The sequence below is a fragment of the Rhinatrema bivittatum genome, chromosome 1, assembly GCF_901001135.1.
Source record: "Rhinatrema bivittatum chromosome 1, aRhiBiv1.1, whole genome shotgun sequence".
NCBI classification, from domain to species: Eukaryota; Metazoa; Chordata; class Amphibia; order Gymnophiona; family Rhinatrematidae; genus Rhinatrema; species Rhinatrema bivittatum.
The window spans coordinates 189,476,876-189,497,259 of record NC_042615.1 but is presented as its reverse complement, the minus strand read 5'-3'; the positions used below and the strand labels follow the sequence as shown (position 1 = coordinate 189,497,259).

At 43.6% G+C, this 20,384-nt stretch overlaps 1 protein-coding gene across 2 annotated transcripts in view; it reads left to right on the top strand.

Moving 5' to 3' along the window:
• Positions 1-7,936, top strand: part of PACRGL (parkin coregulated like) — an 80,284-nt gene extending 72,348 nt beyond the window's left edge. For both annotated transcript variants that reach the window (XM_029590334.1, XM_029590325.1), the window contains 2 exons: positions 3,530-3,610; positions 7,193-7,936. In XM_029590334.1, the coding sequence (XP_029446194.1) occupies positions 3,530-3,610; positions 7,193-7,249 (138 nt within the window). In that variant the 3' untranslated portion in view covers positions 7,250-7,936. The remainder of the gene's footprint in view (positions 1-3,529; positions 3,611-7,192) is intronic.
• Positions 7,937-20,384: the final 12,448 nt, after the last annotated feature.

The window sequence follows — 20,384 nt, the reverse complement described above, 5'->3', positions numbered from 1 at the left end:
TGCAGTATGGCTTTTTGATAGGATGAGAGCTGGCAGTTATGATATGGAAGGCTTACTATATTGGAATTGTAGTTCAGTTTATTCCTGGCTTTCTGTGGGCCAAATCCACATCCAGTGCACTTTACCATAGGCCCAATACCATATGTGATCCATTAAACCGCCTTGATTACTATGAGAAAGGTAGTTTATTAAGTCTATTAAACTATTATTATTGAAAGTGTGATTTATTTATTTATTTTTTTTGCAGAGTGTGACTATATAATATATATGTTGTAAGTGATATTTGTTCTTCAGAAGATTGTACTTTGAGTATCTGTTTTTCATATGCAATCTGCCTTTTTAGGTTAGGGAAGTTAATTTTAAAAATGGAAAATAATGCATAAGTTTTAATTGTGTGGGCAGGGGAAGGAAGGGGGAATAAAAGGCTGTAAAATTGGTCTAGGGCATACCCTTGTATCAGCCCTAAGAGAGAGAGAGTCACACATACAGACTCCCACCATTCACCAACCTCTCACACCCCCAGGGGGCAGATCCTGGAGATGGGTGGGGGGCAGGCAATAGGGAATGGAGGAGTTCTGTTTCTAGACCCAGGGGGTGGGACAACCAAAGCTCGCCCTGCCCCATTAAACATTTCTCTGGCACCCCTAATGCAAATGCCGAAAACTGAGAACAAAAAAAGTAACAGGCCCAAAAACTGAGTGGTTAGAGCAGTGAGCTGTAAACAAGGGAAACCAGGGTTCAAATCCTATTGTCATTCCTTGTGGCCTCAGGTAAGTCACTTCGCCCTCCATTGCTTTCCTCGTGCCCTGGCCCTCTGTGATTTCACCTGCACCAGGCCTTGGGGGAGGGACACCATTTCATCCTTCACCTCAAGCAGAAGATTGCTTTGGCCCGCCTCTGCCTTGAACATTAATGCTGCAGCTTTTTGCCTGTTTTCACACACCTTGGGCCCACTGATCCAGCTTTGCTTTTTTTAACTCCAGCTACTGACAGGAAGACTGGACTGCTTTGAAATGTGCATGTTTCAGAACAGTGTTCTTCTGAGGCTAGATGGTGCCCATAAGAAAGAAAAAAAAAAAGCTGCATAGCAATTATGCTATGCCAAAACTTATATTGCATTGCAGAAAATGAGATTTGCCTAATCTTTTGCAAAACAGTACTAAGAAAAGTGTTCCTTGTTAGGGATAGTCTAATTGTTCTCATGATTAAAGGTTAACCTGTCTCAAGAGATTGGGATTTGCTTACCTCTTTTGGTGCCACTGCTTTTTTTCTTTGAGGCTGGTATTGCTCTCTCAGCTCTTGTATGCATGAGTGATTTAAGAACAATATTGGAAGAAACTCTAGAATGGTGTCCATTACCGTATAATTGTGAAATTTTAAAGCATAATCTCAAGTATATATATTTTCTTGCTGGACAGTAGTTCTTATGATTTTTAAAATTCATGTCTTATTTTTGATGGCCATAAGCAACGTAACATGTAACAGAGACTAACTTTTTAAAAAATACACCATGAAACTCTGCTTGATCATGCCAGAACTTGCAAGATTCCAACTTTTTTCCATGACGTCGCAGCCTTATATAAACAGCAGCAATGAGTAGTCTCCTATGCAATGTCTTTGTGAGTGAGTGAATCGTATCACTAAAACGGAGTTTAAAGCTTGTGGATTTAATTTCATATACTTTATGAAATGTTGCGCCAATGTCGTAATAGCCGTGACAAGTTTTGTTACATCTGTGTTGAGTTTTCTCTGAAAGCACAGAAAAGGAGTATGACTGCGCTCATTAAGAAGGCATTCGAGTTATAATAAATAAATAAATACTTCGGATGCAAAATTGGTGACCAGGACAGAGCCATGGGTTCCTCATATATGTTGCACATCTTGCGCCAGTAATCTGCCAGCTTGGCTGAAAGCTGTGAAACCATCTATGCCGTTTGCCATTCCAATGATATGGAGGGCACAGAAAGATCATATAACTGACTGTTTCTGGTGCCAACATTGCCATTATAGCTTATGCTGCTACAGACACATAACAATGCTTAATGTATATCGCACTTTTCTGGCAAACGGTACGTGGTAGAGACAAAATAAATGCATATTTGTGTTCAGCTTGTTAAAATCTACTTGTTCCACCAAAGGTTGTGGAGGAATCAAAATGTTCCTAGAAATTTGTTTCCCAGTGTTATTGTAACACAAAATTGGCCATTTCTCAAAAACCTTACGTGATGTACAAATTTCGAAGTAATATCTGTGATCAGCATCACAAAAAATCTATTTGGAACACCAAAAAGCCTGAAGGAAACAAAAACTTTGTTTACCAGTGTAGCCTGCCAGATAGGGTTTCAAACCTACTGTAGACGGGTAGGAATATGTCAAAGATTAATAGAGAGACCATGCAGAGGGCCCCCTAGGATGGTCTCTATTAAGGCTACTGGATTCAGACCTTAAGCTTTTCACTTTACAGCCAAATCTCTGTTAAGGGCATGCACTGATGTAGGATGTAATCAGTGCAATTTATTTACATACAACTTCTTTAATAATTATAATTTTTATAGCACTACTAGGTGTAGGCAGTGCTGTACAATGGTGGCTAATATTCAGATACAGTAAGTCCCTGTCCCAAATAATTTACAATCTAAGGTCAAATAGAGGCCTGCACATTGTTTTAAGGCATTTTTATGTGTAGTATTAAAGTTCTATAGATCTTACCTGAAGCATTTCAGACAAAGATATTTTAGTTATGTCAATGCTATTTTTCTCCCCCCTTTTATCTCCTTAGTGGTTTCTGCTTTGCCCACTCTTCCATAGTCAGACCTGCCTGGGTGATTGGCTAGTAAGGGCCATGACAAGAGCAGAGGCAACTATCCTCCTGCCCTTTCTGGACCTGAGTGTAACACCTCTGACATCAAAATGCTAATTTTAAACCAACAAAAAAGATTAATCTGCACCATTCATTGAAACTGGTAGCTTCTACAAGAAGAAAACATGCCTGTGATTGAGACATAATATCTTAAAAGTCTTTGAAACAATTTTATGAAGGAGAGAAGCTATTTTGTAGGAAAAGGCACAGAATAGTGGTTGGAGCAATGGGCTACAATGTACCTGAGGCAATGTGAGATAAAGTGACTTACCCAAAATCAGAAAGAATGTTAATAGGAGAAGCCGGATTTGAACCCTGGTTTCTCCTGCCTTGTAGCCCATGGTTCCAACCACTATTCTGTGCCTTCTCCCCACAAAATAGCTTCTCTTCTTCATAAAATTGTTTCAAAGACCTTTAAGATATTGTGTCTCATTCACAGGCATCTTTTTTTATTCTTGTAGCAACTACCAGTTTCAGTGAGTGGTGCAGATTAATCTTCTTGGTTTAAAATTACTATTTACTGCATGTGAAAATATCTTTAAAACAATTTGTGGGCCTCTGTTTGACCTTCTGGCCATGCGTTATGTCAAAATTTGGAAATTATATACTGCATATTTGTGACTGAAATCTGTTCTAATGTGATCTAATACTTCCTTTTTGGATTTTAAGCTTTCAAGGAGACTTATGGATAAGAAATTCAAAGATCAGGTTACAAGTGCTTTACAAAAACTAGAGCAAAATGGTGGAAAGGTAAGTTAATCAAAAATTTTGTGTTATTTTAAAAATATTTGTAGCTTTGGTATTCCTTTGCCAAGTTATTGCAGCACAGTAAGAATGTATACCTCAAACTCAGCAGCACGTATCATTTTGGCACATTACTGTGGTTACACACTTTTTTTGTCTCTGAGCCTCCAGCTGACAGGAAGACTGTGCAATCTTCCTGCCATTAGATTGCATTGAAGAGGAAGAGCTACACATATTTCCCATTTGCCAAAGTCTTGCTTTTCTTCCCTTCCTCCCTATAATTAGAGCCCTTCTGCCTGTATGGCTGTTCAACCCTCTTCTTCCCGCTTTCATATCTTCCCATCATAGTTCTTAGTGGCAGGATCTTGCCTACAAGTTGTGATAAGCACATCTATAGCATTGGAGTATTTGTACCAGCAGAGTCAGGACAGAAGGTATGTCAACTGGCTATATGGGCCCCTGCCATTTTGAAAAAACTGAGGTAGGAGCCCCTGGGTGGGAGAAAGTAGAAAAGGGTGGAAACGCTGTACCGCATTTGAGGACGCAGAATTCTTCTCGTCTACAGGACCATAATAACAACCATCATAAGCCCCTGAAGAAGTAATTCCACGAAACACGAGGGTTAAACAAAATTTTGACTCTCAAGTGAATCGCCAGCCTAAGTCAAATGGAGCGGCTGCAGCTCAAATAACAAACAGAGCGGCGATAGCTCTAATATAGAGTGACAGCCCCGTTCTTTTTTCCACCTGTTAAAAGTTAAGCGTTAGCTTGAACAAAACAGAGTGGCAATAGTCTTAAAACACAGTGACGGCTCCGACTTTTTCACAATTGTTATCACAGTGAAACAATGAGTCCTATACACAAGCTTGATACCACAAGTGACAAAAAGCTTACTGTGTCCCATACTCTAAGGAACGGGAGTCAATGATTAAATAAATCTTACAGTTACAGTCTAAAAGAATCAGACTGTCGAAAGCTTTGAATAAGCTGCTGTTGCTATGAGTGAGAACTTTATGAGATTCCCGTTCACTATAAATCAATTAAAAAAATTAAAAAACAAAAATAATAAATAACAAAATATTAGTTTCCAAACATATGATGTTGTTTAGTTGATTTACTATTAATTAGTCAGTCACGCCAGAAAACTTGCGTACCCTATGAATCATTCCCGAGGATTTGTGTATTTCATAGCGTTAGCAAATCACCTGGTGGACTGGCTATTGGAATGCAGCCCAATCGATGTGACTCTCACAGGTTGTAAAATAAAATTTTATAACAACTAAAGTTTTCCAGTTTGTGTAAGATATATTATTAATAAAATACTGTCCAATCCACTTTATCAACTACCCCAAGTCCTATCTTCCAGATTAATGGCTCAAATTCACCAGAACCTGGTTAGATTCCCTTGTAGAAAAAGCATTTCTGCCGGTGGAGAGGTTATGCAAACTGAGATCCCTAGCCTCCGACCTATCTCTGTGCTCACTGGCTTTGGACCACACTGGTCTAGTGCTATGGAGGCACATGGCAGCAGTAATCCACATAGTTCTTCTTGCTTATTTCAGCATGAGACCATGTCATTGGGGCCTCTGCCTATAATGAGATCAGTTGACTCAGCCTCACTTGTGACTGCTTGGTATAAATGTAGCGATGAAATCATTCCTGCCATGGTGAATTAGCTGGATATTCTAGAGAAGGGCTGTCATTACAACCTTTGCCATGTCGGGTGACTGTGGGCACCAAGGCATCCACTGAAGGGTGGGGAGTGCATACTGAAGTGCTGCGCACTCAAGGCACATGGACTGGGACAGAGTGGCAGCTCCACATCAATCTATTGGAATTGCATGCCATATGAAATTCTCTGATGGAATATCCTGTTTCAAATGTGTAATCAAGTGGACATAATTCATATCAACAAACAGGAAGGCATGTGGTCCTGGGCCCTTTGCCAAGAGGCCAAGATGATTTGGGATGGGATGATCGCCCACGAGATGTCACTGCAAGTTACGTATCTCCTTGGAATGGCAAATACGCTCTTGGACTATCTCAGTTTGATCTTCCTAATTCATGAATGGTTGTTGAGCCAATCCATGGGAAATTACCTCTGACCTTTGGGGGGCCCCCATGATCAACCTGTTTGCCATGGAAGGAAACAGGAAAGTCATAGAATTCTTATGGCTTCAAGTGGAAACTCCTCTCCCCATGGTATAAAGCAGCTTCTCTAGATCCGTTCTCTTACAAACCCAAGAATTTGCTCAGACACTTGATGCACTTATCTTCAGGCCCCAGCACTTCATTGGTGAGAGTCCATCTAGGTACTATTACTGCCTACCTAGTGCAGATGGACAGCAAGCTCATCACCGCTTGGTCTCTAAGTTTATGAAGGGCTTACTACATACAAAACCGCTGGTTTTGGAATGTGCTGTTTCGTGTTATCTCAGTGTGATCCTGATGCAGTTCATGAAGCCTCTGTTTGAGCCTCTGGAAAGTAGTATTCCTGGTAGCCATTACATCGGCTTGACAAGTCAATGAACATCAGGCCTTGGTTTCCTACTCGCCTTTCCTTCAGTTTTTCCATAAGAGTGGTGCTCTGCACCCATCCTCAGTTTTTCCCTAAAATGGTTTCTGTTTCATGCACATGAGGGAGAAAAGTCCCTTCATTCTCTGGACTGTAAAAAAGGCCCTGGCTTACTACAGACTCTCCACCAAGATACTCAGCTGTTTGTGTCTTATGATCCGAATAGAATGGGTGTTGCTGAATTGACCACTCTGTATGGGGGAGCTTGGTGGTTGTTTAGTAAGTGCTCTGCTAGGCAGCCCTCAATTTGGGACTTCCTACGTGTCATGGCTAATTCAAGCCTACTTGTTGACAGAGAACAACATGTTTGTTTACTGTAAATAGTGTGCTCCATAAACAGCAGGATGAAATAGCCATGCTTGATACCCACCCACCTCCCTGGAGTGAACTACTTGGCTAAAGCTAAGCTACTAATGAACTGAGGAGGCTGCTAAGGTAGTGCTTGTGTGGGAACGCCTGTGCATGTTCAGTAATGACTCAAAGCTCTAATGAGCTAGAGAGAAGGGTCCATTCAGTGCCATCAGATGACATCACCCCCACGGTCATGGCTAATTCATCCTGTTGTCTACAGAGAACAATTCTTACGGTAAGCAAACATGCTTCTACATATGGCTTCATAAGGTTTTAGAATCTTACTTTAATTGTCACAGTGAAACTGTCACATTCTGATGATGCTACTACTTAACTACAAGTTCACAATGCAGAAAAATCTGTGATATGAAATGTGAGAAGCTGATTTATTATATATGGTAGTTGTTTTAGAAATAATACACATGTCTGTCATTTTATATGGTGATAAAATGTTTGACACATCTTTTGCAATTAAGTATTTTATATTCAGCATTGAATTTAATCTTCTGTTTACTTCAAATTTGCATTAAGTATGATGAAGATCTGTGCGCAGTGACAAAAAAAAGTCTGAATAGTTTCAACAGAAACTCCATAATACTGCATGCAATCCTATGCTAATGCTACTTACTGTTGATCAAGTTAGATCTCATTTCTGTCAACAGGAGAGCCTTAGGATCATCAAATCAAAAATCCCAACGTATTGCTCCATTTGCTCTTGAACAAAGCCTGGGGGCATCTTCCTACTTTGCAGTAGAAACCACAGGTCTGACTCTGGACACTGGAGGAACTGTCTTGTAGATTTATGCTGTCAATCATGGAGTGTACATTGATGCTCTGTTTTGCCCAAAGACTTGAAAGCCAAGGAAGTCACTGTGGACATACCCAGAGATTATTTTGTGGAAAAAAGTTTTGGTATTGGAAAACTGGAAAAAGAAGATATATTCCACTTTTTTGCATATTTTCTTTCTTTTACTCTTTCTAGTATGTTGCTTATCAAAAGAAATAAGAAGTGTTCTTGGATGTGAACAGTTAGTTTGCTTTGGATTGCTGTTTTGTTTACAATAGTAATCAAATCCTGACACAGTATGCATTTATTAAAAATGTTTTATGTAGGCCATCTTGAAAACTTTATATAATGTTATAAATTAAGATACTGTTTTTGTAAAATTTGCCTGGCTGAAATGGAATAACTTTTCAAAACAACGGGGGCTACATTTGATAATTTATTTAATGTGGGTACAGTATTTGAAAGTTTCCAAGTCATGGATGTTTTAAAAAAAAAAAAAAAAAATGTATTTTTTTAATTAACACACAAAAGAATTATTTTTTGGCCTGTTTAAGTGGTAGTAAGTTAAATTCTATGTATTGTTTTGTTTTAATAATAAATTCTACATTTTGCAAGTTAATCTCATCAAATAGAAGTTTGATGTTGATTTAGACTTTTTTTTTTTTTTTTTAAGAGACTTCAAGGGAGATTACAGCTCATTGGTACTTAGCACCTGCAGGCCTTCAAGCTGTTTTTAAAAGGAAACTCCCAAAGGAGTTTCCTTTTAAAAATATGTTGGCCAGTCAGTATTCCATATACTTTGCAGGTAAAAAGTATATGAAGTAAAGAACATGCTGGGATTTCAAAATTAAATTTTGGTATGTACTTCAGCTGGTCTATCTCCAGCTCCTTTCCTTTTCTCCATAGTGAAAAGTAGTTTACTTTTCTGTGCAGCACAGGTAATTTTTAAAGGGGGCAACTTTTAAAGGGGGATTTTCTGCTAATAAATACTAGTTTACCTACAGAAAATGCTTTGAAAATTGCTGTCTTTATTATCTTCTATGGATATTGTTTTCAAAAGAATGGAAAAACATAGTGAAATACTTCTTTATTTTAGAAACCACAAGTATTTTCTGTATAAATGTGGGTGTATCAGTTTTTTTTTTTACTTGGTTTTTCTTTCTTTCTCAAGCTCCTTTCTTTATCAAACCTCTCTTCCTTTTCTTCTTAACCTGTTACAAACCTTTCTCTTCTCTGCTTCTTTACTTCTGATCCATCTTTCAGGTTCTGTACTTGTTTACTAGCTAACCTCATTTCTTCCTACCACTTCCTTGATTCTGTAAAGTTATTTCTGTTCTTAGTTCACCAATCCTATAATTTTGAGAAAAGAAAGACTTTGACATGAGGATTCTTCCATAATTAGAGTTTTTATTCACATCGAGCAGAGACATACATGCAATAGAAAGTTACCTGGAGCTCTGAGGAATTCCTTCTAACAATATATAGTTCACAAAGTCTCTATGCATTTAGGGGCAGATTTTATAAATCTGCGCATACGCGTACTTTTGTTCGCGCACCAGGCGCGAACAAGAGTACGCGGAATTTCAATAGATATGCGCGTAGCCATTAAAATCCGGGGTCAGCGCGCGCAAGGCTGCCCAAAATCGGCAGCCTGCGCGCCGAGCCGCACAGCCTGCCTCCGTTCCTTCCGAGGCCGCTTCGAAATCAGAGCGTCCTCAGAGGGAACTTTCCTTCCACCCCCCACCCGCCCCGGGGCCTATGTAAACCCCCCTACCTTTGTCGGCAAAGTTACGCCTGCTTCCAGCAGGCATAACTTTGCGCGCACCGGGCCGGCTGCCACGCTCCATGTTCCGGTCCGGGGGCTGGTCCGGAGGCCCCAGACAAGCCCCAATACTTACGCACGTCCTGGGGCTTGCGCGCGCCGCCGAGCCTATGCAAAATAGGCTCGGCGCGCACAGGGGGGGGGGTTTGGGGTAGGTACACGCGTATCTTTGAAAATCTACCCCTTACTCTGTTTGCCCTTAACCACACTATCTTGAACCTCTGCCCTCACCCATTTTTTCCTAAAAGCAGTTCAATTGTTTGAGATCCAGAGTTACCAGAAAAGGAGTAATTGTAAGGTGAGTGGGGAAAAAGGTGCAGCTTATTCTTTTACTTTTCCATTTCTACGGTGTATACATGGACGAGCTGTAGCCTTTATTTATTTTTTATCTTCGCCTCGTGTATCCTTGAACTGTGCAGGAAGAAGGCAATGACAAACCATTGCTAAGGATATTGCGATCAAGTGATGGACCATGACTGCTAAAGTCCATGAAAAATGGGCAAGCTACTTACTACAACTACCATGCAGGCATTTTAGAGAGTTGGAGTTACCTCCTTCCTGTTGCAATTAGCATATCACTGTAAAACATTGACGTAGTACTCTCATGCCTAATGTAGAAAAAAGTCAATAAGCAAGTTGTAGGTAATTCCTTTGTAATGGACTAACTTAACACATTTGTGATTAACTTTTGAGAACTGATGAAGTTCCCATAATTCTTAAAAGCTAGTTATCTTTTTATTGGACTAATATAATACATGTTGTATTTCTTGCAGCTTATCAACCTTTATTTCTTTGTTCTATGTAGAATAACACAGCAACTACACTGCCTTACTTATATACTGAAACAAAAGTACTAGTGTTTTTTAAAATGCTAATGCAAGAATTCCGAAAATGTATATGTGCAGTTCCTCACAATCCACTTTTGTTTTAACACATTTGAATAAATTTGTCTCATCTGCTAATCTGATCATCTTATTTGTCATCCCCTTTTCCAGATCATTTATGAATGTTAAACAGCACAGGTCCCAGAACTGATACCTGTGGTACTCCACTAACAACCTTTCTCCATTTGAAAAACTGACCATTTAGTCCTAACTTCTGTTTCTGGCTTTTTAATTAATTACCCATCATAACAGAGCACTGCCTCCTATCCCATGGCTTTGTAATTTCCTGAGGAGTCTTTCTAAGGGACTTTGTCAAATGCCTTCTGAAAATTCAAATACATTTTAAAACTATGTTGAATATTCCCCATAAAGACATGTCTGTCTCTATGGCCAACTATTTTGTTTTTATGAATAGCTTCTATCATATTGTTTGGCACCGATGTTTGGCTCTCCAGTCGAGTTTCCCAGATGACCCCGGCTACCCTATAGTCCTCAGGTATTGTGGCTGTTTTAAATGAGTTTATAGATTATTTAGCAACATTTAGTCCTATCTTCTGTTTCTGGATTTGTAATCAATTACCAATCCCTAATAGAACATTGCCTCCTATCTCATGATTTTGTAATTTCCTGAGGAATCTTTCTTAAGGGACTTTGTCAAATGCCTTCTGAAAATCAAAATACATTTTCTCCTAGGACAACAGACTGGTAGTCCTCACACATGGATAACATCATCAGATGGAGCCCAGCATGGAAAACGTTTGTCAAAGTTTCTAGAATTTTGACTGGCACACTGAGCATGCCACTATCCACGCGTCCACGTGGGGTTCCCCTTTCAGTCTCTTTCTTTCCGCAAAGTGTTTGCTCTTTTGAGTTATATTTCTTTGTATTTTCTGTGCTGAGTCCCCCTTCTCCCCTTCGGTGCTCGATAGGGTGGCATGGTAAGATTTTCTCCTTGCGGTCAATTCCCGGCAGTGCCATCCGACCGCTCGCTGGCTCTTTTTTCTTGGCGTCTGGTTTTCGCCAGTGCCCGCGGACCATGTTCATCACAGAGCCGCATGAGGTCTGTATCCTCTGCCTGGGGGCATTGCACAATGTCTGGGGGTCCCATCTGCGATTAGATGACCCTCTAGGATTATCGGGCTCGATTAGACAAAATGGAGAAGTTCTTCAGATCCAGAAAAATCTGATCCTCCAACTCTGGTGTCGGGTGACTCAATTCCCAGGGGCTGTGGGGAACCACTGGACCTGGGTCCATCAGTGTCTACTCCCCCTCTGGGGCTCTCATGGGAATGAAGGGCTGGGGATAGGCCCTCTTCAGCGGTGGCGCACTCTGGGACCTCGGGTTCATCTCCATCTTTGTTGCCGGGGAAAGACCGGGCTGAGCACTACGGCAAACCTCGGAAACATCGACACCAGTCACAGTCGTCGCACAGCACTGTACTCGGGGCAACACTGGTGCCCACCATGATGCCCCCGAAAAGACCCCGTGGAGAGGACGCATCGACCTCCATTGTACCCGGAAGTCCTAGCCGTTCCCCCACCAATATCTGTGCCAGGCACTGAGCTTCCCTGGGGCTCCAGGGAAGCTGTGGTAATACTTCTTCCTCTTCCTCCTTCAATCTTTGCTTCAACGGACTTCCAAGAGGAACTGGACCGCAGGGTGCAGCAGGCGGTGCTCCGAGCTAGTCAGGATATCAAACCGCTGGCTCCACCAGTGCCTTCCCTGGTTTCTGAGCCTGCCTCTGCGATGCTAGCACCGCTGCTGGAGCGCCTCAACATCCTCTTGGGCATCCTGCCCATGTAGCTGCTTCTGGCACCCTGGGGTCCATCAATGCCCCAACAGCAGAGTCCTCCTCCTTCCAGTCATCCCTATTATGGGTTCCTCGAAGCAGGATGATGTCTCCAGACCAAGGACACCATCGGGGACTCTTATACCATGCCCAGTTTTGCCTAGTTTTGACCAGTTTTGTCTGGTCCCTGATCATTCCAGGGACCTCAAAGCCCTCAAGGCCATTGGTACCCCCACTTCCATTGGTGCCATCGGTGCCTTTGCCACCATTACCAAGGGACTTGGACAGTGGTCCTCCTTGAGGGACCCCAGGCGACTTCAGCGAGGAGGACACCCCCTATGATCCCTGGGGGGATGATATGTCAGAGTCTTCTTCACAGGACTCTGGAGACCTTAACTCAGATCATCTCCTCTGGATAAGAGGCGTTGGTCCCCATCAGAGGATCTGCGGCCTTTGTGTAGGCGATGACTTAGTCCATCCCTTTCCAGCTCCTTATGGAGGAGGATGCCCGCCATAAAATGCTGGAGGTTCTCCGGTTCTTTGATGTGCTAAAGGAGATCTTGGCTATCCCCATCCATGACATTTTTAAGGAATTAATCTTCAGGATGTGGGAGCACCCCATCTTGGTACCTCTGGTGAACCATAAGTCAGACGCAGTCTACTTGGTTCAACTGGCCTTGGGATTTGAGAAACATCAGCTCCCGCATCAGTCAGTGGTGGTGGAGTCTGCCTTCAAGAATGCCAAGCGTTCCTGTACACACACACACATCTGTTCCTCCAGGACAGGAGCACCAGGCATCAGATGCCCTAGGTAGGAAGGTATACCAGGGAAATACTATCCTGCCTCACATGTTCATATGCTGCGAGTGGGTTCTAGGGGCTGCTCTAGACAGCAGTGGACCCCCAGGACTCAGCCGGCTCCCCAGCAAAGCCCCAATACGGGTTTTGACTGGCCCCGAAGAAGCATAAGCCCCATGACCATACCCGCGACATTAGGGTCCCCAGTTGGGGGTCGGGTATGGTCCTTTCAGGACCAATGCACACAGATCACTTCAGACCAGTGGGTCCTATCCATCATCTGTCGAGGGTACCGGCTAAACTTTGTCCTCAAGGACTCTTTCCCGCCCCCCCCCCCTCATTGTGGGGGTCAAACACCGCATCAAAAAGTCCTTTGGACAGAGCTCTCTGCCCTTGTAATGGCGGGAACAGTGGAACCCATCCTGTTACATCAACAGGGACTAGGATTCTACTTAAGATATTTCCTGATTCCAAAGAAAACTGGGGGACTGTTCCCCATCTTAGCACTGAGGGCCTTGAACAAATATCAGTGAAGAGAGAAGTTGGAAGATGGTCTCACTGGGCACCTGATTCCCCTCCTGCAAAGTGGGGATTAACTTTGCTCCCTCGACCTGTATGCCCACATAGTAATATTTCCTTGACACAGGAAGTACCTATGATTCCTTGTATGCGACAGTCACTTCTAATACAAGGTGTTGCCGTTCAGCCTCACTTCAGCCCCACGGGTCTTTACTAAGTGCCTGGCAGTAGTGGGTGCACACCTCCACCACCTGAGGGTGCATGTCTTCCCCTACTTGATGACTGGTTGATCAAGAGTGCCATGCACGAAGGGGCGCTTCACTCCCCATGCCTAACCATTCAGGTGGTGGAATCCCTCAGTTTTGTTATCAACTACCCGAAATCCCATCTTACCCTATCAAATCAGTTGGTCTTCATAGGATCCCGCCTGAATACAACCCAAGCTCGGGCCTTTCTTTCTTGCAACTGAGCACTTGCTCTAGTGTCTCTGGCAAGTGAGGTCAGCTTGCAATCAAAGGGTTTCGGCCCGATTGCTGCTTCAGTTACTGGGCGCCATGGCCGCATCTGTCCATGCTACCCCGTTTGCCGCTTATACATTTGGTCAACAACCAACAACCATTAAAGGGAACCCCTTGTTGTGTGGTTTCTTTTGTGCGGTGGCTAGCGTAGCGTCAGCCTGTATCTTGGCTTGACCTTATGAGCTAGCTTACCGCGTGTTTATTCTTTATTATGTTTGAAAATCACTTTTTTCTATTTTTTATATATTTGTTTAAGATTAGTGCTTAATGGCGATAACTGAGGTCCTCACAATGCAACAAACACCATCCAGAATACCCAAGGCATTGATTATTGAATTTGCCAGTTTAGCATTAAAACAAAACTACATCATGTTCCAAGGGCAATACTATTTTCAGATCAAGGGAACAGCTATGGGGGCCACCATGGCCCCCAATCTAGCCAATTTGTGTGTAGCGGCATTCGAGAAAAAGTGGATACAAAAGAATCCATTCAGTGCGCATATCAGTCTGTGGAAGAGATTTATAGATGATATATTCGTCATTTGGCAAGGGGAGGAAGATCATCTGCAACATTTTATACAATGGCTCAATACACGGAATCAGAATTTACAGTTCACAAGTCATTACCATAAACAAAGTATACCCTTCTTAGATATTCAGATTCAGCTAGTAAGTGGTAATTTCCAATTTTCAATCTTTCGAAAACCAACAGACAGGAATATGGTTTTACATTATTCCTCATATCATCCTGAGCATCTAAGAGACAATCTTCCCGTAGGTCAATTCCTCCGGTTACGGAGACTGTGCTCCACAGTGCAAGAATATGAGAAGCAAGCCGTAGAGATGACAGAAAGATTCCTTCAGAGGGGATACCCCGCTTCAGTAATAAAAAGGGCATACAAACGAGCATGATGGGCAAATAGAGATCTACTTTTACAAACGAAACCAGGACAAAGGAGTCCAGGATTGGTATGTGTATTACCATTTACCCCACAAACATACAGGTTGAAAAATAGTATTCTCAAACATTGGCCTCTGTTGCAAATGCACTCGGTGTTTCAAGAGAAGCCCATGTTCGCGTTAACAAGGGCAAGAAACCTGAAAGACATTATGGTACATTCCAATCTACAGGCCCAAGTAGAACATGAGGAAACACATATAGTTGGCCATAGTCCATGCAGAAAATGTAATGTTTGCACACATATGCATGAGGGATCAAAACTAGAAATTCCTGGACGGACAGTGTTCCATTTCAAGGATCATTTCACATGTGACTCTACCAATGTGGTATACGCTTTGTGGTGTCCATGCAATCTGGTATACATTGGAAAAACCACACGTAAGATCAAGACAAGGATCCAGGAACATCTGAGCCGGTTACGCAATCACACAGAAGGGGCGCCGTTGGTGGACCACTGGCAAGAGATGGCACATCAAATTCAATATTTCAAAGTAGCCGTCATTTTCCAGATTAAGCAGCATTCGAGGGGAGGAGACCTTAACCTCAAACTGATGCAAATGGAACAACGGTTCATTTACACTTGGGGCACAGTAGCCCCAAGAGGTTTAAATCGAGAAATCAATTGGTCAATATTTGGTTAAATTTCAACAGCAATATCAGTCTGTCTGGTGGGCTCCACAAGGTCCAATAAATAAGCCAATTAAATGCAGAGGAGTTACAGCAATATCATGCTTGATTACAAGAGCATACAACAATTGCAGGGCAAGCATCAAGACTCACCTATAAAAGACTGGGGGTAGTTCAAAGGCAATTTAGGAATAATATTACAGAAATGCAAAAATTGACAGAGGAGGAGCCTGTCAGGAGGCTCCTCCTCTGTCAGGAGGCTGTCCAGATTTGGGCCTGGGCTCACTCCCAATGAATCCTACTCCGGGCCATATACCTGGCCGGAACAGAGAATATAGTGGTGGATTGCCTGAGTTGAGTGTTCTCATTGCTTCCTTGTGGCCAAGATAGGTTTTGTTCCCGATCCTCCAGGATCTCTCGGTCAGGGAACCAATCTGCCTGGGGACATCTCCTGACCTGATCACACAGGACCAGGGCAGGCTGCATCATCCCAACCTCAGGGCGTTGTCTCTGATGGCCTGGATGTTGAAATGTTAGTTCTGCAGCCCCTTGACATCTCTGATGTGACTCAGATCCTGATAGCTTCTCAAAAGCCTTCCACCAGGAAGTCATATACTCTGAAGTGGAGAAGGTTTTCTGTATGGTGTGAGTCATGGTGTGGATCTAGTCTCCTGTCCCACTCCAAAAGTACTGGACTATTTGTTATATTTTTCTGACGCTGATCTGAACACCAACTCAGAGTACGCCTCAGTGCTATCAGAGCCTACCGCCACTTAGTTGATGGTTCGCTGGTCTCTATGCAACCTGCGGTGAGCTGGTTCATGCGGGGCCTGTTGCGACTTGGATCTCAATGTGGTAGTGGCTCATCTCATGTGAGATCTTTTCAAGCTGCTTCGCTCCTGCGATCTGAAGTACCTGACATGGAAAGTTATCTTCTTGCTTGCAGTTACTTCGGTGCACAGAATCAGTGAGCTTCAGGCTTTGGTGATGTATCCGCTATACACGAAGTTCTTTCATGACAGGATGAGTGCGCAGAACCACCGTAAGTTTCAGCCTAAGATGGTGACTGATTTTTCATCAGTCCATTGTCCTGCCTACCTTTTTTCCCAGGCTGCATTCTCACCAAGGTCAATGGGCTCCGCACAGCTTGGACTGCAAAAGGGCCTTGGGCTTCTACCTTGAACAGACAGGCTACAGACAGTCCACACAATTCTTTATTTCATTCGACAAATTGGGAGTTGCGGTCGCCAAGTATGTATTATCCAACTGGCTGGCGGATTGTATTTCCTTCTGCTATGTACAGGCAGGCTTCAGCTTGGAGGCCACATCAAGGCTCATTCCATCTGGCTATGGTGGCATTGGTAGCCCACTTACGAGCGATCCCCTTGGCTGAGATCTGCAGGACTGCGACATGGGAGTTCTTTTCACATGTTCGCTGCCCATTATTGTTTGGATAGAGATGGCCATAGTGACAGCTGCTTTGGTCAGGCTGTCCTGTGGAACCTCTGTAAGTAAAAAAAAAAAAAAAAAACCCAATAACCAACTCTTCCTGCCTAGGGCACTTTTTTAGGGTCAGGCTGTCTTTGTTTTCCACAGCACCGCAGTTGTTGTACCCATTGGCACCAAGTTCAGTGTCTGCAAATTTACTAGAGTTTGGGAGCAGCCTGTAGCTTGGTATTCACCCATGCGTGAGGACTACCATCCTGCTTGCACTAGGAGAAAGCAGAGCTGCTTACCTCTAACAGGTGTTCTCCTAGGCTAGCAGGATGTTTCCCTCACAAAACCCTCCCACCACCCCACGGAGTTGGGTTTTTCATTTGTTGTTTTATTTTTTCGTAATGCTATGTTATCCCAGGACAAGCAGGATGCTAGTCCTCACATATGGGTGACATCATTGATAGAGCCCTATTGCAGAAGACTTTCTGTCAAAGTTTCTAGAAAGTTTTGACTGGCACTCTGAGCCCACTGAGCATGCCCAGCATGCCATGATATTCTCAGCCACGGGGTCTCCCTTCAGTCTTCGTTTTTCCACGCTGCTGTTGGCATCGCGGAGCAGGAGCCTGTGTGAGTTTTCTCAGTTTGTCTGACTAAAAATCAGATTTAAAAACAGCATTATTCTCTCCCATATCGGGGTCTCTTGTGTTACCACGGACTGATGAGTAAATTTGGTCTCTCTTATACTCTTTGAGTAAACTTTTTTCCTCATGTTTTCTCTCATTTTCATCGATGGCTGTCTGTGAAAAAATATGGCCATGGGATTTAAAAAATGTCCCAACTGTAATCGGACAATGTCCAAGTGTGCTGAAATGACTGCGAAGGGAAGAAAGGCCCGCCAAGAAAAGATGGAGCATTTATTCCATCTACAGCTTCTGCCTTCCCATTCTACATTGACTCAATCATCTCCGGCCGGAGTCTCCAAACGTATAATACTGAAAAAGTGTCAGCCAGAAGGCTCGGGGGATCATTCATCACCGACACCATCGATAGCATCAATGAAGTCAGTGACGGAACACCGTCTGAAGCATCGGCACAAACACCCATCGATACCAGAGGCGCTTTTCTTTCCGGAGGAATCGACCGCAAAAGGGCCTAGACTCCAGGAAACACCGGTGCCTTCGACACTGAGGCCTTCACCCCATATCGAAGCACCGATCGTCGAACCTCCAGAGGGCCCTCTGGAAGGACCATCGACACCTCCACCGCCATCACGTGTAGCTGCTCTGCCTGTACCAGCTATCATGGAGGAATTGACAGATTTCATCCGTCAAGCAGTGCTTCAAGCATTGAAGGATCAGCAGTCGATGCTGGTGCCTGCACCGACGCCTGTACCACAACCGAAGTCTATACCGAGGCGACCATCGATGCAGACGCTGATTCCATCGCCGATGCCCGACCCGATACCATTGATGCCGATATCACCTGGGGGGCTCCAGGACATCCGGAGTTTGTACTGTTCCAGCTTCTAATGAACAAATTCGATGAAATAGTCTGTGCTCTTCCATAGACTCCATCCAAGCCACAAGAAGAAGTCCCTGGACGGATACCTTTAGATGATCCATATCCAGGTCCTTCAGGGCTTTCTCGTCCACCAAGGTCTTCTCCATCGTCTCCACATCAAGACGACCCGTATGATACCTGGGACGACAGGCATACCGACACTTCTTCTGAAGGATTTATGTCTGATCCTTCTCCTCCAGAAGAACGAAAGACATCTCCACCCGGAGGATTTATCCTTTACAACTTTTGTTCAGGATATGGCAGACACCATACCGTTTACTCTGGTAGCTGAAGAGGACACAAGACAGCAAACACTGGAGGTCCTCCAATTCGTGGACCCTCCAAAACAAATCTTGGCTATACCTGTCCATGAAGTCCTCCTAGACTTACAGCACATACTCTGGGAGCACCCATGCTCAGTACCAGCCATAAATAAGAGAGTGGACACCACTTATTTGGTACAATCTGTCCCCTGCTACCAGAAAGCACAACTGCCAAATCAATCAGTTGTTGTGGAGTCTGCACAAAAGAAATCTAAATGGATAAGACCTCATTCCTCTACTCTTCCAGGCAAGAATCATAGATTCTTGGATTCCCTGGGCAGGAAAATTTATCAGGGAGCCATGCTAAACACAAGAATTGCATCATATCAGTTATACATGAAGCAATATCAGAGAAACCTGTGGAAACAGATGCAAGATTTTTCAAATTCATTACCTCAGCAATATCAAGAAGCAGCACAAGCAATCATACACAAAGGACTTGAAGCTGGCAAGCACGAAGTCAGAGCCACTTACGATAATTTTGAAACTTCCTCCAGGGTAGCAGGCTCTGGTATAAGTGCGCATTGCTGGGCATGGCTTAAGGCCTCGGACCTCAGGCCTGAGGTCCAAGAAAAATTGGTTGATTTGCCATGTGTGGGCGACAACCTTTTTGGCTCTAAGGTACAGGATGCTGTAGCACAATTAAAGGAACACACAGAAACCCTGTGTCAACTGTCATCAGTTCCACAGGACTCTGCTACACCATCATCTCGACGACCTCCAAGGAAGGAATCTCGACGACCCTTCTATAGACAGAGGCGTTATTACTATCCAGCATCAAGAGGCAGATCTTCTAGGCCGCAGCAAAGATCTCAGCCCAGGCAACCTAGAGCTGCTAGGCTTCAACCTCCGCCGCAGACGGGACTGGCTGCAGGCCTTTGAGGTCATCACCAGAGACCAAAGCCATCTCTACAATCCTCAACCAGATCTACTGGTAGGAGGCCGAGTATCCTCCTTTTACAACCATTGGATACAAATAACAGACCAATGGGTACTCGCAATAATATCTCGAGGATACCAACTCAATTTTCTCTCAACTCCAAGAAATTCTCCTCCAAGACCTCTTACGCTGAGAGCCAGAGCTGTAGAGCCAGTGCCCCGGACTCAGCAGGGCAGAGGATTCTATTCCCGTTATTTCCTCATGCCAAAGAAAACTGGAGGCCTACGTCCCATCCTAGACCTCAGAAATCTCAACAAATTTCTGAAGAAAGAAAAGTTCAGGATTGGTTCTCTAGGCACTATGCTTCCACTTCTTCAACCAGGAGATTGGCTTTGTTCTCTGGATCTTCAAGATGCTTACGTTCACATTCCAATATTCCCTCCTCATTGCAAGTACCTGCGCTTCATGGTGGGTCATCAACATTTCCAGTACAGAGTACTACCATTCGGACTTGCATCAGCTCCCAGAGTGTTCACGAAATGTCTGGCAGTAATGTCTTTGCTTATCTAGACGACTGGCTCATCAGAAGTCAATCTCAACAAGGAGCTCTGGCTTCCCTCAGTCGAACAATTACTCTACTTCACTCTATGGGCTTTCTCATCAATTATCAAAAGTCCCATCTCATTCCGTCTCACCTGCTTCAATTCATAGGAGCAGAATTGAACACCATACTTTCAAAAGCTTTTCTACCCGAGGATCGGGCAGACACACTTTCCCTATTGGCAAACTCGCTACACTCAAAGAAACAAGCAACAGCTCATCAGTTTCTAACTTTACTAGGCTACAAGGCCTCCATAGTTCGTCACTCCTATGGCAAGGCTAGCCATGAGGGTAACCCAATGGACTTTAAGATCACAATGGATCCAAGCCATTCAACCACTGTCCACC